Source organism: Bos taurus, chromosome 25 (genome assembly GCF_002263795.3).
Source record: "Bos taurus isolate L1 Dominette 01449 registration number 42190680 breed Hereford chromosome 25, ARS-UCD2.0, whole genome shotgun sequence".
Classification (NCBI taxonomy): Eukaryota; Metazoa; Chordata; class Mammalia; order Artiodactyla; family Bovidae; genus Bos; species Bos taurus.
The window spans coordinates 4,019,735-4,037,840 of record NC_037352.1 but is presented as its reverse complement, the minus strand read 5'-3'; the positions used below and the strand labels follow the sequence as shown (position 1 = coordinate 4,037,840).

The window sequence follows — 18,106 nt, the reverse complement described above, 5'->3', positions numbered from 1 at the left end:
AGCACTTGGTGGAGATGGTCCACAAAGAGCCGGCTCCATGGGCACAGCCCTTTCTCCACGTGTGGAGGGCGCAATCAGAAAACAAACGGAATGACTGCACCCCCAGCAACAGGACCCAGCATTTCCCCCAGAACAAAAAGAGCTCAGGGCTGGTGCTCATGACAACGGTGCCAGTAGGCACCTGGGTAAACGGATGCTGCGAGGGGAACCACCCAGACTCTGCAACCCCTCAGGGTGGTCAGAAGTGGAGATGCTGCTGATGGGGAGAGGGCAAGGGGGGGATGAGGGCGGAAACACGAGGGAGGCAGGAGATAGCAGCTTCCTTCCGGCCTCCAAGAAGATGTGAGGCCCTTTCTCCCGAGCACAAAGCCCCAGTGGTAGACAGCGTGGAAGGGGCAGGACCCTGCCTCCCACCAGCCATCCTGAGAACCAGCTCTGCTGGTGGACAGCACAGGCAGAGAAGGAAGGGGAGGCCTGGTGCAAAAGGGGGAGCACACGGGGCATGACCTGCAGAGTGTACACAGGAAAGGGCAGAAGAAGTGCAGGTATTGTATAAATTTTTTTTTTAATATTTTAAAAGCACACGTACAGCAGCAGCCAGCTAGGGCACACAGCTGGTGCAGAATAAATACTGGTTGAATGAACGAATTTTGTTGTCCCTAAACACAGCCCCCCAGATGTATTTTTGGTTACATGGTATATCTCTGCATCAGGCAAACCCTTACACTTCAATGGCCCCAAAGAGAAAAGAATCATTGTGAGCATTAGTGCATACGGTTAAAACTGGATTCATGGGCCATGTGCAATTTTGTGTCCCGGGTATTTTCCTTTAACAAATTATTGTGAACATTTCCCAGATCAATAAAAGTCAGAAATATGACAAAGGACTAATTGCCTTAACATGCAAAGAATTTTCACAAAGCAATAAGAAATTGATGAGAAAATAGGAAAATGGATATAGGACCAAAAAAAAAAAAAGGAATTCACCCACAAAAATAAAAGAAGAAAGGAAAGAAAAAATAGTCACCAAACATGAAAAAATAAAACTTGACCTCACTCATAAAGAACTGGTCACTAATTCACCAGTGGTCAGCCTTCGCCTTTCAGAAGTTTAAAATATTTACTAATAGTCTTGGGGTAGCTGGAGTGAAGTCAGGAATAGATACAGCTACTCATTTTTGGTGGAAACATTGATTAGTACAACCTCTTACAGGCCTAATTGGTAAATCTACAAAAATTTTAGTTGCCTATAACATTTGACTCAGCAAATCAACTTTTAAAATTATACATGCTTCATGCAAATATTTTTTAAATATTTTTTTAAAACCTTAAGCACAAAGAGGTACCACATTATTTGTATTTAAAAAGAGAATGGAGGGACTTCCCTGGCAGTTCAGTTACGACTCTGTGCTTGGGGCTTCCCTGGTAGCTCAGAGGTTCAAAGAATCAATGGAAATAAAAGCGAAAATTAGCAAGTGGGACCTAATTAAACCTAAGAGCTTTTGCACAATGAAGGGAACTATAAGCAAGGTGAAAAGACAGCCTTCAGAATGGGAGAAAATAATAGCAAACGAAGCAACTGACAAAGAATTAATCTCAAAAATATACAAGCAGCTCCTGCAGCTCAATTTCAGAAAAATAAATGACCCAATCAAAAAAATGGGCCAAAGAACTAAACAGACATTTCTCCAAAGAAGACATACAGATGGCTAACAAACACATGAAAAGATGCTCAACATCACTTATTATCAGAGAAATGCAAATCAAAACCACAATGAGGTACCATCTCACGCCAGTCAGAATGGCTGCTATCAAAAAGTTTACAAGCAATAAATGCTGGAGAGGGTGTGGAGAAAAGGGAAACCTCTTACACTGTTGCCGGGAATGCAAACTAGTACAGTCACTATAGAGAACAGCGTGGAGATTCCTTAAAAAACTGGAAATAGAACTGCCATACGACCCAGCAATCCCACTTCTGGGCATACACACCAAGGAAACCAGAATGGAAAGAGACAAGTGTACCCCAATGTTCATCACAGCACTGTTTATAATAGCCAGGACATGGAAGCAACCTAGATGTCCATCAGCAGATGAATGGATAAGAAAACTGTGGTACATATATACAATGGAGTATTACTCAGCTATTAAAAAGGATGCATTTGAATCAGTTCTAATGAGGTGGATGAAACTGGAGCCTATTATACAGAGTGAAGTAAGTCAGAAAGAAAAACACCAATACAGTATGCTGCTAAGCTGCTGCTAAGTCACTTCAGTCATGTCCGATTCTGTGCAACCCCATAGACGGCAGCTCACCAGGCTCCCCTGTCCCTGGGATTCTCCAGGCAAGAACACTGGAGTGGGTTGCCATTTCCTTCTCCAATGTATGAAAGTGAAAAGTGAAAGTAAAGTCACTCAGTCATGTCCAACTCCTAGCAACCCCATGAACTGCAGCCTACCAGGCTCCTCCATCCATGGGATTTTCCAGGCAAGAGTACTGGAGTGGGTTGCCATTGCCTTCTCCGCCAATACAGTATACTAACGCATATATATGGAATTTAGGAAGATGGTAATGATGACCCTATATGTGAGACAGCAAAAGAGACACAGATGTAAAGAACAGACTTTTGGACTCTGTGGGAGAAGGCGAGGTGGGATGATTTGAGAGAAGATCATGGCATCCGGTCCCATCACTTCATGGGAAATAGATGGGGAAACAGTGGAAACAGTGTCAGATTTTATTTTGGGGGGCTCCAAAATCACTGCAGATGGTGATTGCAGCCATTAAATTAAAAGACACTTACTCCTTGGAAGGAAAGTTATGACCAACCTAGATAGCATATTTAAAAGCAGAGACATTACTTTGCCAACAAAGATTTGTCTAGTCAAGGCTATGGTTTTTCCTGTGGTCATGTATGGATGTGAGAGTTGGACTGTGAAGAAGGCTGAGCGCCAAAGAACTGATGCTTTTGAACTGTGGTGTTGGAGAAGACTCTTGAGAGTCCCTTGGACTGCAAGGAGATCCAACCAGTCCATTCTGAAGGAGATCAGCCCTGGGATTTCTTTTGAAGGAATGATGCTAAAGCTGAAACTCCAGTACTTTGGCCACCTCATGCGAAGAGTTGACTCATTGGAAAAGACTCTGATGCTGGGAGGGATTGGGGGCAGGAGGAGAAGAGGACGACAGAGGATGAGATGGCTGGATGGCATCACCAACTTGATGGACGTGAGCTTGAGTGAACTCCAGGAGTTGGTGATGGACAGGGAGGCCTGGCGTTCTGTGATTCATGGGGTCGCAAGCAGTCGGACATGACTGAGCGACTGAACTGAACTGAACTGAACTGATGGGAAATAGATCTCCAGTCCAGGTTTGATACATGAGACAGGGTGCTCAGGGCTGGGACGACCCTGAGGGATGGGATGGGGAGGGATGTGGGAGAGGGGTTCAGGATGGGGAACACATGTACACCCATGGCTGATTCACGTCAATGAATGGCAAAAATCACTACAATATTGTGAAGTAATTAGCCTCCAATTAAAATTAATTAATTAAAAAAAAAAAAGAAAGAGTCGCCTGCTGATGCAGAAGATACAGGTTCGATCCCCAGGCTGGACAGATCCCACATGTCTCGAAGCAACTGAGTCCATAGGCCACAACTACTGAGCCTGCTCTCTGGAGCCTGTGCTCCACAACGAGAGAAGCCACTGCAGTGAGAAGCCCGTGCACCGCAGCCAGAGAGTAGCCCCCACTTGCTACAAATAGAGAAAAGCCCAGGCAGCAACGAAGACCCAGCACAGCCAAAACAAATAAATCAAATAAAAAGACTTCATGCATGGGTTCAATCCCTGGTCGGGAATACATGCTGCCCGTTTCCAGGGTGAGGTCGGGGTGGGGGGGCCGGAGGGGCGGTGTGCAAATAAAAACAAAATTTTAAAATAAAAAGGAATGGAAACAATCTACATGCCCATCAATACAAGACTAGCTAAATAAACTAATTAAAATAATAAACAATGTTTGTTAACAAATTACGGTGCAACCATGCCACAAAATACTGCAAATACCAAGATACATGCACTGATAGAAAAAGTTCCAGCAACATTAGTAAATTTTTTAAAAAAGCCAATTATCAAATGGAATGTATATATGCTCTCATTTGATCAATGTAAGTTCCACGTGTGTATGAGTCTAAAAAGTGTGTGCGCGCGCGCGCGCGCGTGTGTGTGTGTGTGTGTGTGTGTGTGTGTGTGTATTATGTATGCATATGTGCCTAGATAGCTTCAGGAAAACTTTCCACAGAGAGGAAAGGAGTCTTACTTCCTACTTCACATCTGAGCAGTTTGAATTCTTCTCTGCCACAATCATGCATTCCTCATTTAATTTAGAATGCTAATAAAACCTGAGGAAAGGGAGGATCAGCCCATTCCTGATGGAGGAACGAGCCAGTCCTGGCTCTTGGGCTGGAGCAGAGAGAGGGTACAGCAGTTGGGGGAGGGAGGAAGCTTAGCCTGACCCAAGGAGGACCCCTGGCCACCCTCCCCACCCAGCCCCTCCCAGGAATAAGCAGGCCCACTGTGCCCCCCCAGGGCAGACCTGGCCACTGCCTGAGACCTACCATCAGTACTGACTGACTCGGGAGCCAGGTCCTGGGCACTGCTGGGCCCACAGACCTCCAGTGAGTCGGGTTCCCTCTGCCCGGCCTGGGAGGGGGCGTCCTCTTCTCGGGCGAGGGCAGGCGTCCACCGGGGAATGTGAGAGGTGCCCTGGGAGATGAGCTCATTCAGGTAATGCTCGATCACCTCCTTTCCCTGGAAGCCAGAGACATATCGGTACTGCAGAGGCCGGCCAGGGAGTCAGCCATCACGGGAGTCACCCGTCACTGGCTCCTACCCCAGCCCAACACGTGGCCCCAGGGCAGTTGGAATCAGCAGATCCAAGTGGAGAAGTGCTGGGTGCGCTAAATACACACTGATTTCAAAGACTTAAACCCAAACAAAGAAAGTGAAATAGCCCACAAGTATTTGTATATTTTATATTTTAAAGTATATGTTAAATAATATATATTTATAAATATATTATAAAATATTGTAATAAAATATTATAAAATAATATAAATGTTTCTTTGGCTACCTGATGCTAAGAGCCAACTCACTGGAAAAGACTTGATGCTGAGATAGACTGAGGGCAGGAGGAGAAGGGGGTGGCAGAGGATGTGATGGTTAGATAGCATCACTGACTCATGAATATGAGCAAACTCCAGGAGATAGTGGAAGACAGAGAAGCCTGGTGTATTGCAGTCCATGGGGTTACAATAAGTTGGACACGACTTAGCAATTGAACAAATTTTATATTAAAAACATGGAGAGAAACATAACTTAATTAAAATGAAGTTCACCTGTTTCACCTCTAACAAGTCTCTACTCAGTGATGGTCTGAGATCTTTAAACCAAGCACCGCAACAAAGTCCCCATCCTGGACCAGATGCTTTCCATGCATCATCTCACATGATATGACTTGATTAGAATACCCATTGTACATATGAGGAGACTGAGGTTGAGGAAGGTTAAGGGTCTCGGGGTTGCAGATCAGAGTCTGCAGGCTTCAAGGTCTGTGCACCTTCCTCCCCATGACCGAAGGAACCCGCTTTTTACCCTCTTGACGTTGGCCGTGTACTGCCTCATGGCGATCTTCTCCAAGGCACTTTCAAAGCCAAAGAAGGACCGGATGTCGAGTGAGGCAGACTGCTCAAAGCACGTCCAGTCTTCATTCTCAGGGTGGACCTGAAAAGCCAGGCAGGGGCGGCAACAGTCTCAGTGTGGGGGATGACATGCCCTCTCGGGGGGCTCTCTTGGTGACCTGGACCCGGGCAGAGCACACAGTGGGCAGCATGTCACAGCAGTACCAGGGGGCTCTGTCCAGAGAACAACGCAAGGTCTAAACCTCAGAGAAGACGGCCTTTTCAGGAAGGACCAAGAAAGTGAGTCCAAAGTTCCAGTCCCTTAAAAATTATACATACACAATGATGGGCTTCCTGGTGGTCCAGTGGCTGGGAATCCACCTGCCAATGCAGGGGACACGGGTTCGATCCCTGGTCCAGGAGGATTTTACTCACCATTGGGCAATGAAGCCTGTGCACCACAACTACTGAGCCCATGGACCCTAGAGCTTATGCTCTTTAACAAGAGAAGCCACTGCAGGGAGAAGCCTGGACACTAGAGAGCGACCCCTGCTAGCCGCAACTAGCGAAAACTCACGTGCAGTGACAAAGACCCAGCACAACCAAAAATAAAATAAACTTTTAACAAAGTATACATATGTGATATATTTAAATTAATATTTAATATATCATAAAGTATGCATAAATACTATATTTTAAAATGTATTTGTTGTGAAAGTGTTAGTCACTCAAACATGCCGACTCTGTGACCCCATGGACTAGTCCATGGAATTCTCCAAGAATGCTGGAATGGGTAAGCCATTCCCTTCTCCAGGGGATCTTTCCCACCCAGGGATGGAACTTGGGTCTCCCGCATTGCAGGCGGATTTTTTACCATCTGAGCCACCAGGGAAGCCCCACATATAACAATATATGTATTTATTTCAGCTGTGTCTGTGAACTGCAGGTGTCAGGAGCTCCTGCATCCTCTCTGATATCTCCCTGGGAGGGCCGGAGCCGTCAGGACTTCACCGACCTCAGGGCCCAGCCCGGTGCGTGGGGGATCCAATCCCTGCAGCCAGCCCCTGGCTCACCCTGTAGCTGCAGTTCTCCTTGACCACCACGCGGCTGGCGAAGGTCTCGTTGTGCGCTTCAATGAAGAGCGTCCTCTCCTTCCAGTTCAAGACGTTTCTTTGCACGAAGACCACGTGCTCCACGCCTGCGATCTGCAGGAAAGAGACAGCAGGGGTATGCAGGCTAGACGTGAGGTGGGGGCTCGGGGCGCGAGTCCTGAGGACTGTCACCCCCAGACCCGGGAAACCCCGGGGTCCCGCCCTGACCACCAGCCCAGTCCGGATCCCTGGATCTCTGAATTCGGGGATCCCCGGACTTGTGGACCTTTGGTCCCCTGCCCGATGCCAGCCCACCCGCCGGAGCCCGGAGCCCTGACTCCAATCCCTTTCCCCCACCTCCGGGACCCTGGGACTCCCTGTTGGCCCTAGTTCTCTGGACAATATCCAGTCTCAGCCCAGCCCCCCGGCCCTCCTCTCCCCTGGATCCGGGAGGCCCCCAGTCCAGACCCTCTCCAAGCACCGACACACGCGTGTCCCCACGCCTGAACCCCGCCCCCAGGTCCCCGCCCGCCACGCCCCACCCCGGTGCGGGCCCCTCCTCCGCGAGGTCCCCGGTTCTCCAGGGACCCCCTCCGCGCCCACCTTGCACAGCAGCCGCGGGGCCTCCACGCGCAGCCGGCAGCTCCGCTCCACCACGTGCACCGCGCCGTCGGCGCTGCGGGACTCGCGCAGGACCTCGCTGCCCAGGAAGACTGGGATCTGCGGGCAGGTGGGGAAGCGCTTCTCGTAGGCCTGGGGCGGAGGGGCGGGGGCCAGGTGAGTGCCAAGGGGGCCGGGGGCGGCCAGAACACCTCCTCCCTCCCCCCAAACCTGGCTGGGCCCTTGTCTCAGTTCCAGGACTCGTCATCTAGAGAGGAGAAGGGCGTCTCCCCTGGGGAAACAGCGGTGACCACTGACCGTATTACCGCAACCGTGGTCTTAACCTCTGTTCTGGAGCAGGGACACAAGCGTGCCTGAGCGCTGACTTGGCAAATCACATTTTGACTCTATGTGTGAAATGAAATATTTTCTGCCCTACAGCTCTACGGGGGAAACAAGCCTTTTCCAAATGCAAATATCTGAGCCCAGGTGAAACAAAGCCAGCTCTCTGGAAGACATTGGGTACTTCCTCCCCATTGAGCAGCTGGGGAGAGGAGAGGAGACCTTCCTCCACACTGGCCATCTCTTACCGTAAACAAGGGATCAAGGAATTTGTATGTGAACAATAAAGAGAGCAGGATTGGTCCCAGATAGCTAGATGCATATGAAAAAAATTATTTCAGCCAGCCCGGACTCTTCTATCTTCCTATACATAGAATATCGCTAAATTTCTCCATGTGAGAGATTTAGCTTTTCTTAAATTAAGAGTAATAGTTTAATATTCATATTACCTGCCCCTTGCTGCAGACTTCTGTATAGCCTGGCTCCTCCCCTGCCTCCTGGGAATCAGCTCTCTCCCTGTCACCTGAGATGCTATCCCTGGGACTCCAGTCCTAAAATTCCCACAGAATAAAACCTAACCCTCAACTTTTAGGTTGCAGGTATTGTTTTTTTCCAGTTGACATACATTTTCGTTTTTGACCTCGGAAGTGGGCTAGTTTGGGGCATTAAAGAAGGCATGTTTTGGGGGGGGGGAACAAAAAGATGACAAAACCAACACTCCTTCACGATTCAAAAAACAAACAAGACTCAACAAAGTAGGAATAGAAGGGAACTTGCCCAGCCTGATAAAGGGCACATACAAGAACCCCAGCTAACATCACGCTCAGTGGGAAAAGACTGACACTTTCCCTGAAGATCAGTTTGAACTGTGCTGTTGGAGAAGACTCTTGAGAGTCCCTTGGACAGCAAGGAGATCCAACCAGTCCATCCTAAAGGAAATCAGTCCTGAATATTCATTGGAAGGACTGATGCTGAAGCTGAAACTCCAATACTTTGGCCACCTGAGGCAAAGAACTGACTCATTTGAAAAGACCCTGATGCTGGGAAAGATTGAAGGCGGGAGGAGAAGGGGACGACAGAGGATGAGATGGTTGGATGGCATCACTGACTCAATGGACATGAGTTTGAGCAAGCTCCAGGAGTTGGTGATGGACAGAGAGGCCTGGTGTGCTGCAGTGCATGGGGTCACAAAGAGTCGGACACAACTGAGCGACTGAACTGAACTTCCCCTAAGATCAGGAACTAGGCAGGGATGCCTACTTTGGATGCCCACATGTAGCCCTCTCCTGGGGGTTCTAACCAGGGCAGTTAGGCAAGTGAAAGAAATAAAGAGTCTCCACATTGGAGGATGAGAGGCCAGTTCCCCGAAATGCCAGGGTCAGAGCCAAAGGGGGAATCAGGGGCGGCTGTGGGGGGTGGGGGCATGCCAGCATCGGTGGCTGACAGTATTCAAGCAGGGTTTGCTCCAAGAGCCTGTCACAGTCACATGTCACGGAATCAGGATCAAAGTGAGCTCCAAAAATAGGTGTGAGCTCCAAAAATAGTGCCGGCATCTGAGGACACACACCTCCTCCCCGTCCCTACGGGGAGGGGGCACCACCCCGCTCAGAAGGGCAGAGGCGGGGGAGGGGCAGGGAAGTAACGCTTGGAGTCACTCAAGGTCCCACGAGGCCAGCCTAGCGCATCCTCCACCACGGTCAGGAGGTCAGGGCTGCCTCCATGTGTACAGGCCGGTTGCTTTGTGCAAACACACCAGGGTCAGACTAATTCTCCTTGGGGAAGAATGCACAGTGGGGTTCCTGGGGATCTGGACTCAGAGGGCTGATAGGGAGGCCCCCTGAGAATGGTCTCCCCGCTACACATCTCAGGCCACCTTGAACTCTCTCTCAGAGGAAGGCATTCTGGACTTCCCTGCTGGTCCAGTGGTAAAGAATCTGCCTTGCAATACAGGAACGGGGGTTCAATCCCTGGTCCGGGGCGATCCCACAGGCAGTGGGGGAACTAAGCCCCATGCACCACAACTACTGAGCCCGCACCTAAAGCCTGTGCTCCACAAGAGAAGCCACGACTAGAGAGTATCCCTCACTTGCCACAACTGGAGAAAGCCCACGCACAGCAACAAAGACCCAGCGCGGCCAAAAATAAATAAAGAATAAAATTAACCAGCAACAAAAAAGGAAGGCATTTCTCCACTAAGCAAGGTGCTGCTTTAAGTAGAACTTGGCATGGGGTCCAGCACCTGGTTTGAAGCCCAGCTCCACCCTCTCCCAGAGGAGAGGCAGGTCCGTCTTTTCTCTAAGCCAGTTTCATCACCTGGAAACTGGGCACAGACCAGATTGAGTATCTCATGCAGAGCCTGGCACATAGTAGGCACCCAGGATTTTTATTCTCCAGGCAACAGGACTCAAATGGTATAGCGCAGGTTTTCAAGAACCGAAAACAACTCCCCCGCAGGCCCTTCTGAGCAGGGGGTGCTAGAGGAACTGGGCTCGGCCCCACCTCTGTGATGGGCAGAGGGGTGCTGACTCTTTTGTTTTTTTAATTATATGGAGGGAAAGGAGTGCATGTGTCAGAACTGGTCAGGCTCAGTTTGGGTTTCTGCTTCACTGGTGGCTCAGATGGTAAAGCATCTGCCTGCAATGCAGAAGACCCAGGTTCGATCCCTGGGTCGGGAAGATCCCCTGGAGAAGGGAATGGCAACCCACTCCAGTACTCTTGCCTGGAAAATTCCATGGATGGAGAAGCCTGGTAGGTACAGTCCATGGGATCTCAAAGAGTCAGACATGACTGAGCGACTTCACTTTCTTTCACTTCTTTACCTTCTCATTGGGTGATGTTGGGCAAGTGATTTGCCCTCTCTGAGCCTCTGTCTCCTCATCTGTAAAATGGGCTGGTGGTAAGGATGTCATTAGATCGCCTCTCAGGCTCACAGTGAGCCTCAGCTCTGCTCCTCCAGCTGTGTGCTTTCTTCCATTTAATCCTCTAAATGGCATCCTCGTTTGACAAATGAGGAAACTGGAGCCCAGAGAGGCTAAGTAACTTACCCAAGGTCACACAGTGCAAAATGGTAAACCTGGATTTGAATCCTCGGCTGGCCCAGCCCCTACTCCCTCAGGAACCTCTTGCTTAGCAGTTGGGAAACAGCCCAGGAGTTGCAAACTTGCCGATGGCCCAAACAACTCCAAGGAAGGGGACCAGGGAGAGGAACGACAGTCTGTGAGCTCAGTGCACACGGGCCGGCCAAGCGTCACTGACTTCCTGTCTTAACAGACCTCTAGTTGGAAGAGCCCTGTCTGGAGCCCCCAGATAACACAGGGGCTGATCCAAGCAGGACACATGCCCTTAGCCACAACTCCCCTTGACTGTGAGGAGGAAGGCACTTCTGTTTCAACAATGGTGCCACCCCCACGCACTGGGGGGACCCCAGAACCTAGGGAAGGCAGAGGACCCTGAAATAAGGAGTCTATCCCAGTGCCAGTTCCCCAGAGTCTGAGGCTGTCAGCCGCAGATCCCCTGGGGTTGTGAAGACTGGCGTTGGACACCACTGTTATGGTGACAGTTACGGAGGGCTGACTGCACCACTGTGTCCTCACGAGATCCTGTTGGGATGGAGACCAGTATCCCCCCATTTTACAGATGAGCAAGTTGAGGCTCGAGAAGGCAGAGTGACCCAACTCTGACATCACAGGACCGGTAAGTGGAGGGGCTAGAGTGCAGGCCCCACTGACCCAGACCCCAGTCCTGAATGCCTGGTCCTGCCTCTCAGAGGATGTTGGCTACGTCACAAATATCAGTGGTTTGGGAATCCTGAGTCCTGCTGGACCTCTGCCTTTGGCAGTTCGCAGGGTCTTACAGGACCATCCCTGTGTGGAGACCAGTTCACACAGCTAGTTTTATCCTTGCTGAGAGCCTCAGACGCTGACCGCTGTCCCCACCAGTGAGGCCTGAGCTTCTCCCTGCCAGATGAATGCATGGGGTGGCCGCCAGAGGGACACAGGGCAACAGAAGCATTCGATTTCAGCTCTTCTGCCAAGTGGCTGGAGAGGGACATCACACCTGGCCACTCAGAAAGGAAGCTGGTCCAAGGTCCAGAACCCACCAGGACAGGGACAGAAGCTGGGGCAGGCAGAGGCCAATGGACACTGCCAATGAAGCTCTCCCACGGGCTGCCCATCCTGCTGAAATCTACATCAACACACTAAGCACGTGGACACGGGAGCTTGGATTCCTAGCTGGACTCATCCATCTCTGGGCTGGGTAAACTTAGTATATACATGTATGACTGCATAAGGTCTTAGTTTCAGCGGGTGGGCTTAATTTCCCCAGGACATGAGGGATCTTAGTTCCCCAACCATGGATCAAACCAGCTTCCCCTGCATTGGAAGGCAGATTCTTAACCACTGAACCACCAGCGAAGTCCCAGGGCTGGGTAACCCTTGAGCATGGCATTTCCTGTCTCTCCCTGTGTGCTCAGTCCTTCCGTAGTGCCCGACTCTCTGATCCCATGGACTATGGCCCGCCAGGTCCCTCTGTCCACGGGATTCTCCAGGCAAGAGTACTGGAGTGGGTAGTCATTTCCTACTCCAGAGGATCTTCCCTACCCAGGGATCGAACCCAGGTCTCCTGCATTGCAGACAGATTGTTTACCACCTAAGCCACCAGAAAAGTCCCGTTTCTTTCTGAGGCTCATCTATTAAGGGGAGTGTCGTGAAACTGCCCAGTGAGTGCTTGGTTGTACCATTTTCCTTCTTTCCTGTCTCACAGCCGCTGAAGGAAAAAGTCATCGGCCCTGAATCCCTAATGCTCGTCACAATGACTAGCACGCAGTCGACACTCAGCAGACATCACACAATGAGTGAGTGAATGACAGGGTCACTTAGCCAGGAAGGGCATGGACTCCGGGCTTGGGTCCGAAGCTCCACTCTGCTCCTGAGCAGCTCTGTGACCTTGAACAAGCCTACATGCTCTCTGTTCCTACCTCCCTTCATTTGTTACAAGGAGAATGAGAAAAGTGTTATAGCTCCCTGAGTGGACAGGGGAATAAAGGAACCGGTTTGGTAAACTGTTGAGAACAGGGCCTGGCACATGGTTCATTCTACAGAAGAATTTGTTCAATAAATTTAAATTTTAAAAAAGAGTGAGAGTCTGTAAAATACAGAGAAACTATTTCTGCTAATCACTTGACAAGCTGCTTCCTCCTCCCATCCCTCCTTCCTTCCTGCTCTTCCTCATGAAAATTCAAAGGAAGCTGGAACGCTGCTTACCCCAAACCTTCCAGAGTAGGGGAAGAAGATGCAAACTGCAGCCACGTATTTTAGCCCCATACCTCACCTTTCCTTTCCTGTGCAGGCTGGACCCACGCACTGAGCACGTGACCATCGCACAAAGTCCTCAGGGGACTTCCTCGTCCACCCCCAGCTTCCCCTGCAAGCCTGGGAGACCCCAGGACCAAGGTATCAATCCTCTCAGTGCCCCCCTACTTTTTAAGAATTGTGATACCATACCATAAATGCACCATACTCATTTAATACTCATACCATACCATGACACTCATACCATAAAATGCTCCCTTTAAAGTGTACAGTTCAATGGATTTTATTAGAACATTCACAAAGTTGTGCAAACATCACCACTGTCTAATACAAGAACATTTCATCACCCGTGAAAGAAACCCCACACCTGGACCACCCTGGTGGTCCAGTGGATAGAAGTCTGCCTGCCAGTGCACGGGACGTGGGTTTGATCCCTGGCCAGGGAAGATTTCGCATGCCGTGGAGCAACCAAGCCTGTGCACCACACTACTGTGCCCATGTGCTCCGATAGCCTGTGCTCCGTAACAAGAGAAGTCACCACCAGGAGTAGCCTCCGCTCGCTGCAACTAGAGAGAGCCTGTGCACAGCAACAAAGACCCCGCACCACTGAAAACTAGGTTCATTAATTAAAAACAAGAAACCCTACACCCATCACAGTCACTCCCTGCCCAGGCAACCACTAATCCACTTTTTTTTAAGATAATTTTTTATGTAGACTGTTTCATTTTCTGAATTTGTCACAATATTGCTCCTGTTTCACATTTTGGTTTTTTGGCCATGAGGCAGGTGGGATCTCATCTCCTCCATCTGGGATGGACCCTCACCCACCTGCACTGGAAGGCAAAGTCCTAACCACCGGACCACCAGGGAAGTCCCCTAAATCTACTTCCTGTCTCTTTGGATTTGCGTTTTCTGGACATTTCACGTGAACAGAATCATAAAATACATGATATTTTGTATCCGGCTTCTTTCACTGAGCATCAGGTTCTCGAGGTTCATCCATGTTGTAGCCTGTGTCTGTGCTTTATTCCTTTTCACAGCTGCATAATATTCCATTGTGTGGGACTCCCAGCTCTTGGCAGAGTTGCTGAAGGAGCCATCAGACACTCAATGGCAGCAGGGTCATCTCAGCTGATGAAGGGAAGCAGGCATGGGATCATCCTAGAGTCTTTTGAAATGATTGCTGAATACAATATATAGAAACAGCTGTGTCCAGATGGCCCTGTAGCTGAGCAACCTGCTGCTATTCCGGTTGAGGTCAGCTCAGGAGACAAAATGATGGAGACAATGGGTCAGAAGGACCCTGCAGGGGGCAAGAGTGGGATGTGGTGAAGTGGTGGGGACAAAGCCCTGGGTTTAGAGGCTGCCCATGCTCCCTGCCAGCAGGGTGACTTCAACTTAACCTAAGAATCAGTTTCTTCAGAAAAAAAAAGAGGATGATGATGATAATGACAGTGATATCAACTTTGTGAGAGTTGCTGAGGAGACTAAAGGGAGCCATGATATGTAAGGCATGTAGCAGAGTGCCAAACACATTTTTCTTAAATGAGCACCAGTAAACCAACAGAGACCTGACTTGATATTTGTACAACCTTGTTCACAACAACATTATTCACAAAAGCCAGAAAGTGGAAACAACCCAAATGTCTGCTGAGGAATGAATGATGAAACAAACCACGGTCCAGCCACAGTCCCGTAGGGGAGTATTATGCAGCCGTTAAAAAGAACAACATGCTGACACAGGCTAAGACGTGGATGCAGCTTGAAAACAATGCTCAGTGAAAGACGCCAGTCACAAAAGAACACACGCTAGATGATTGCACTTACGTGAGATTCCTAGAGTCATCAGATTCATGGAGACAGAAAGTAGAACTGTGTTTGCAGGGACTGGGGGAGGGGAAAATGGGGAGATAGCATCTAATGAGAACAGAGTTCCAGTTTGGGAGGATGAAAAAGCTGTGGCCGTGGATGTTGGCGATGCATGCAGAACAATGTAACTGCACTTAATGCCACTGAACTGTACCCCTAAAAATGATCAATTTTGTGTAATGTATATTTTACCACAATTTTTAGGAAAAGTAAGCCATCTGATGGATGGTTTCTAGCCCCAGCAGATTGGGATTTGCAATAGGGTTTCAGGTCTGTGTTTATTTGTCTGTAGTCAGCATCTCTGTCTCTAGGTTGCTTCCCTCCCCACTGGATTTCCCAGTGGCCTCGTACGTACCACACCTGGGACACTGTAGACAAACAGCCAATATTTGCTGGAGGAGGGAAGGAAGGAAGGAGGGAGGGAGGGGTGGAGGGAGGGGAGGAAGCCTGAGTGGCTCCCCCGCTGTGTTCACAACAGCGGTGCATCCACAGCTATTGGCCAGTGCATCAGCACCCAACAAGGTGCGGGGGAGCAGTTTGGTCCGTCTGTCCCAGGTTCCCAGTCCTGAAGCTGCGGCGTGAGGCACCGTTAGCAGGGCCTGGTGGCTATTCCTTCCTGCTTCTGTCCCTTCCTCTAAGGGTGGGGCCTCCTCTTGCCTGGCCTCTCCTGCCCTGGGGGAGCACACAGCCCAGCTGCCCTGCCCCGGGCACTGCTCACAAGCCTGCTGCAGCTTCTCACCCACTCACAGGTCGCATTGGGGCAGGGACTCTCCTGCTCTGAACATGCTCCCCATGCTCCCTGCCCACTGACTTCCAGGATCAGCTGGTGCCCCTGGTGGATCCGGGAAAGACAGGGTGGTAGCGAGGCCAGCCCAGGGGGTCTTGACATTTAGCACTAGGTCAGGAGGGTAAAGCGTCTGTCTGCAATGCAGGAAACCCGGGTTCGATCCCTGGATTGGGAAGATCCCCTGGAGAAGGAAACATCAGCCCACTCCAGTACTCTTGCCTGGAAAATCCCATGGACAGAGAAACCTGGTCGGCTACTGTCCATGGGGTCGCAAAGAGTCGGACACAACTGAGCAACTTAACTTTCACTTTCACTTTCACTTTTAGGATGGTGATGGGAGGGAAACACTGTTTTAGATTTTCCAAGTGTTTCAGGAATGCACCTGGCCTTGGTCACTTCTCCTTCCTGCCCCATCCCCTACCAACCCCCCAGCCCGCTCTCTCACCTCCTGGATGAAAACCCCTCCTCCAACCCACTTTCCACACCTTCCCAAATCTCCCAACATCCTTGAAGGAACAAACTGAGCCCTGTGGGCTCACAGAGGCCCAACTAAGCTGCATTCATTTCTTCAGAGAGACAAGTTCTGCCCCAGGAGCCTTGGCACAGACAGGCAGGCAGGCTGCCTCTCTCCACCCCTCACTGCAAAGTGTGGCTGACTTAAAAGGCCTCTGGCTGCTGACCAATGGGCCCTTCTCTGTGTTCCCACATGCATGTGTGCTTAGTCACGTCAGTCGTGTCCCACTCTTTGCAACCCTCTGGACCGTAGCCCTCCAGGCTCCTCTGTCCACAGAATTCTCCAGGCAAGAATACTGGACTGGGTTGCCATGTCCTCCCCCAGGGGATCTTCCTGACCCAGGGATAGAACCCACGTCTCCTGCATTGCAGGTGGATTCTTTACACCAGGAAAGCCCCTGTGTGTTCCTGCAATGCCCTATTCTTTCTTTCCCAGCTACAAATCTTGCTACATGGTATTGCCTGGAATGACTCTCTCTCATACACACACACACACACACACACACACACACTGCAAGCTCTGTGAGGGCAGGAAGGGATCATGTCAGGAGAACCAAGTCAAGACAATGAGAACAAGACAGACAAGGTCTCTGTCTTTCTGAAGCCTAATGAAAAAGACTCATATAAACAAACAAGCAAATTCCGTGTAAACAAGAAGGCGAGCAAATTAACAGAATAACGATGCATTTCAGAAAAAGTGCTAAGAATGACACTGCTCTATAGCCCTGGCACCTGGTACGATGCTTGGCATACTGTGCAAACTCAATAAATATCTGTGGAATGTATTCATGTGTGCATTAACGCATGCATTCACAAATGAATGGGGGCCAAAAGCTGATCTCAGGACCCCCTGAAATCAGAAGATGACTTTGCAGTGGATCAGCTCCGGTCTCCCAGCCCCAGTAGGAGCCGGTCAGGGCCCTGGAAGCAATCCAGGGTGGAAAATGTTGCTTCCCTTAATCTGTTAGCAACGGGATCAGATGACAGGCTCCAGGGAACTAATTTAAACACATTTAAATAAGGCCCCTGCTGCTTTATTAAAACTACATCCCTAACAATGATTCCAACTGCATCTCTCGTTGACCTGGGCTGCAAGGATCTACCTTCAATAGCTACTCCTTATTAATAACCCATGTGCTAAATTACAAGCTGTTTATCAATACAAAAATCCAGGTCTTTAAATATTTTAACACAATTGCTGCCTCTCACCTCTATAACCCTTCCTCCTCAGGATCAGCCAGCCTATTGTCCAGGAAATTCTACTCCATGCCATCTTCCTTCTTAAGGTTTGCAGAATCTGAGATGACCTGAAGCCACAGTGCTTTGAACCCCACAGGGACCCCGGGGCAGTGGACACACAAGAGGCATGCAGGTCACTTCTGAAGCCACCTCAGCCACGGGTGCACAGATGTTTACTGAACATCAGAGTCAGAACCTGGAATGTCTGACCGTGTGCCCAGGCTATGGGGTCGTGCACGCATGCGTGCTAGGTCGCCTCAGTTGTGTCTGACTCTGGGCAGCCCTGTGGACTGCAGCCCACCAGGCTCCTCTGTCCATGGGATGTTCCAGGTCAAGAATACTGGGATGGGTTGCCGGGCCCTCCTCCAGGAGGTTTTCCCCACCCAGGGATTGAACCGGGGTCTCTCATGTCTCCTGCACTGGCAGGTGGGCTCTTCACCACTAGTGCCACTGGGAAGCCCCTCTGAGGAGCGGGGACTTCATTACTTCCATTTCACAGGTCAGAACCCAGAGCCAGGGGCCAGCCTGGAGAATCTGACTCGTAACCTCCACCCATTCAGGAGAAGAGCCCAGAGGAGCTGGAAATCATTCACTACGGGCTGTAGGCTGACCAGAAAGTGACCTTCAGAGAGCAGGTAACCAGAATCCGCCGTCCAAACCACAGTCTTTCTGTCCATACCA

The 18,106-nt window shown here is 50.0% G+C and overlaps 1 protein-coding gene across 6 annotated transcripts in view; it reads right to left on the bottom strand.

The window, feature by feature from the left end:
• The window catches only part of SEC14L5 (SEC14 like lipid binding 5), a 40,988-nt gene that overhangs the window by 16,995 nt on the left and 5,887 nt on the right, over nucleotides 1-18,106 (bottom strand). For all 6 annotated transcript variants that reach the window (XR_003032546.2, XM_059881461.1, XM_024985083.2 and 3 more), the window contains 4 exons: nucleotides 7,367-7,516; nucleotides 6,746-6,877; nucleotides 5,647-5,775; nucleotides 4,611-4,803 (listed from right to left, as the gene is read on the bottom strand). Coding sequence is in view for 5 of the 6 variants with exons in the window: in XM_059881461.1 (XP_059737444.1) it covers nucleotides 4,611-4,803; nucleotides 5,647-5,775; nucleotides 6,746-6,877; nucleotides 7,367-7,516 (604 nt within the window). In the remaining variant the exon portion in view is untranslated. The remainder of the gene's footprint in view (nucleotides 1-4,610; nucleotides 4,804-5,646; nucleotides 5,776-6,745; nucleotides 6,878-7,366; nucleotides 7,517-18,106) is intronic.